Source organism: Colletotrichum aenigma, assembly GCF_013390185.1.
Source record: "Colletotrichum aenigma strain Cg56 chromosome Unknown KSG_Cg56_contig05, whole genome shotgun sequence".
Taxonomy (NCBI): Eukaryota; Fungi; Ascomycota; class Sordariomycetes; order Glomerellales; family Glomerellaceae; genus Colletotrichum; species Colletotrichum aenigma.
Genome location: NW_023500911.1, coordinates 882587 through 885975, shown reverse-complemented (window position 1 = coordinate 885975; position 3389 = coordinate 882587). Strand labels below are relative to the sequence as shown.

General features: G+C 59.8%; 1 protein-coding gene across 1 annotated transcript; it reads right to left on the bottom strand.

The window, feature by feature from the left end:
• Positions 1-1029: 1029 nt before the first annotated feature.
• Positions 1030-2898, bottom strand: naf1 (H/ACA ribonucleoprotein complex non-core subunit NAF1; the record flags this gene model as incomplete). Its single annotated transcript, XM_037323139.1, has 1 exon — positions 1030-2898. One exon carries the CDS (start codon positions 2896-2898, stop codon positions 1030-1032), a length of 1869 nt encoding a protein of 622 aa, XP_037178054.1.
• Between the last annotated feature and the right edge of the window lie 491 nt (positions 2899-3389).

Here is a 3389-nt window from a genome sequence, read left to right as displayed (position 1 = left end):
CGCATCGGCGCATGGGTTTGGCAGGCAACCAACGTCAACAACGAAATTCGCCAATGGAGCCCTCCGTCCTCACGCGGGAGCGCCTGTGGACACCGCAATCACGTCAAACACGCGTTCCAACCGGGGCCACCGTCGCATTTGTGACCGAGGTCAACATTGCCAGAATGCAAAGTTCAAGCTCCTGGGGCTCAGCGTCGTAGATCTGCGCTGCCCTTATCTTACTCATTTCTGGGTAAATGACGAAAACAAAGAAACGTTCCCAACCAACGAAGTTTGAGCCTGGGTCGCCGTCTCACTTCTCAGACGATCATGTTTCTGCCCGGCTATTTGGATATATCGACCGCTAATTCGGGATCGTCGGCCCTATGTATGCAGCTTGGCCCGTTTGTCGCATCTACGATCTCCGACCGACCTGAGCGAATCTCCCTTGCATCAGCTGCCGGCGTTTGATAGTTGAGATGCACCCGCACCTGCACCAGAACATTCATGATCGTCCATAACATGACATCTATGCAGCATCAGTCTCGATGAGTGCAAGCGTTCAGCACCGTTGCCAGCTTCACCGGTGATGCAACAGGATCACCAAGCCCGACGAGCTTTTAACTTTAAATAACTCGTGTCTTGCCTCTCTAGTCCGTGGCTGAAATCTGTCTCGTCTCGCATTGTTTGCGGTCTCAAGTCTACTTATTACATACAATTGCTTTTTTAAGGTCCTGGCTTGAATTCCGTCTAGACCGACAAGCAGAAGGGGCCAAGCAGGCAGCTTACCCAAGCCACCCGACACTTTGATGCCCCCTGGCTTCATTCGCCATAATCCGTGCCATGACGGCCTTTCAGTTGTCCCTTCAGTTGTCCCAACAGGTGACTGCGTCACCGTCGTTCACACATTCAGATAGGACTGCTTCCACGTTCTGCTATCTTCCATCCAAATCATCAGCACCGCCGGGTACCCTGCATCAGATCGCGCATCGGCGACTGGAGGCAATGCAGCCACCCATCTCAAATTAGACCTCCCTCTGCTTATCTGCTTCATCGCGGAGGAGGCTGAGCGCCCCATTGATGAGGTGGCTGTTGCGGTGGTTGCTGCTGGTTCTGCTGCGGCTGCTGCTGCGCTTGCTGACCGTTCTGCGCCTGGTTCTGCTGCATCTGTCCCAGCAGGGCTGCGAAGAAGGCAGGGTTGATGTACGCTCCCGCCGCCGGATTCTGCCCCGTCTGTCCGCCCTGCGCCGGCCAACCAGGCGGAGGCGGCGGAACGGCAGGGAATCCTTGACCGCCCGGTTGAGGAGGCATGCCCGGGAAGGGGAAGTTGAAGGTCGGTGCCGCGGGGGCCGGCGCAGACTGCTGCTGCGGCTGTTGAGGCTGCTGGTAGTTGTTGTTACCGCCCCATTGTCCCTGTGATTGCTGCTCTTGGTGCCGTTGCTGCGGCATGGAGTACCCGTCTCTGCCCTCGCGCTGTCCGAACCCACCACGTCCACCACGTCCACGGCCTCTGCCCCTATCACCACGTCCCCTGAAGTCTCCCCGTCCGCCTCTGCGCCCGCCAAACCTGCCGGGCTCGGGCTCCTGGCTGAACGTCTGCTGCATAGGCGGCACCTGCCCGAACCCAGGCGGCCTCGTGAGCGGCTTGTACGGCCCGTCATCCTCGTCGTCGTAGTTCAGCCCGCCGTCGCTCGGCCCCGCGGAGACCTCGTTCCGCAGCGGGTGCAGCTCCCTCGCGCCGCCCCCTCTCGCGGGCCTCTCCCCGCCGCCGTTCCTCGCCCTCGCGTCCTTCTTCTTCTGCTTCGCCTGCCGCTTATGCTCCGCCTCCTTCTCGTCGTCCGAGAACTCCATCTCGTCCTCCGCCACCTCCTCGTCGTGGATGTTACTCGCGTCAGACCCCTTCAGGTTCTTCAACGGCTCGGTGAAGACGAACGTCGCGTGCGCCACGGGGTAGTACACCTTCGTGCCGACCTCCAGCCCAGCCTCCTTGATCTCCTCCGCGCTGCCGAACATGACGGTGTACATCGGCTGCAGCACCTTGCCGATGGTCTCCCACACGGCGCCAAACACTTTCCGGTCCTCCGTGCACAGCGCCGACCCGGAGTCGAGCACCTGGTACTCGCCGGGCGTGAAGGCGCGCACGACCATGATGTTGTCGACGACCTGGTCGACGGCGCCGAGCGCCTCGATCTTGTCGTCGGCCGTGAGCGTGAGGTCGGGCTTGGGGACGGCGTCGGGCGCGACCTCGTTCTTGGTGCGCAGGTGCGCGGCGCCGCCGGCCTTACCGGCGGCGTCGGGCCCGCCCTCGTCGTCGGAGCCGCCCTCCATCTCCATGAGCATGCGCGCCGTCTCCTCGACGCCGAGGAGCTGGTAGCCCTCGCCGGACTCGGAGTCGTCGTCTGAGGAGGAGTCGGAGCTGGAGGACTCGGAGGAGGATTCGTAGGGGGAGGAGTCGATTTCCCATTCGGGGTGCTCTGCTTCTTGGCCCTCGGGGGCGGCGGCGGGTTCTTGCTCTGCGGAGGTGGTTGTGGTGGTGGGCTGCTCCGTTGAGGCGGCAGCTGTGGGGGCAGGCTGGACCGCGGGCGTTGTGTCGAGGCCGTTGATCATGGCTTCCAGGGCGTCGGTGAGGGAAGGGGGCTCGGCGGCGTCGATGTTCATGACGTCGGAGTCGTTTGTCTCTGAGCGTTCTGCATGGGGAGGGAGTTGAGGTTCGCTTGTGGTAGGTTCCGTTGCCTCGACAGGCGTCTCTTCCATTTTTGTGTCTTCATTCTGCTCCGTCTTGGTCTCGGCAGGCTTGTTGTTCTCCTCGATGTTGGCGCCCTCGAAGCTTGCGGCCGCAGCGAGGACGTCGGGGGGCAGAGGAGGGAGTGTCTCATTGGGTTTCGCAAACCCCAGGCCGGGGATCTGAAAGCCTGACATTGCGAATTTTCACGACTATTCAAACTTGTTATGATAAACAGAAGCGATCGTGTAAGTAGGGGGGTAGTCGAGGAAAAAGTCGAGGCGTTGAGGTGACGAAGAGCAAGCAGACCCTGAAAGGCAGCGCAAAAAGAAATCGAGTCTTTGGGGGACGAGCAGTGAAATTTTAGCGGGGCGATAACGATAAAAAAATTAAATTGGAGACGTAGCTGGCGCTAACGCTCGGTCTGCGACTGCCGCCCCACTTTCACCGAGCTCACCTCGACTCGAAGAGGTCACCTGGATTCGTTCCTTCCTCTCGACGACATATCATCGCGCGCTCCACGAGCCTGCCCAACGCGCTCTCTAGGCACGAGCGACACCAACAAGTTTCTTCCAAGGACAAAAATCAAAAGTGCAAAAAAGTCAAAAAGTTCAGCTCCAATGAGCCTATGAAAATTCGCAGGAGATTCTTACCAACCTCAGGTGTAACGATGCTGCGATTTTCTAAC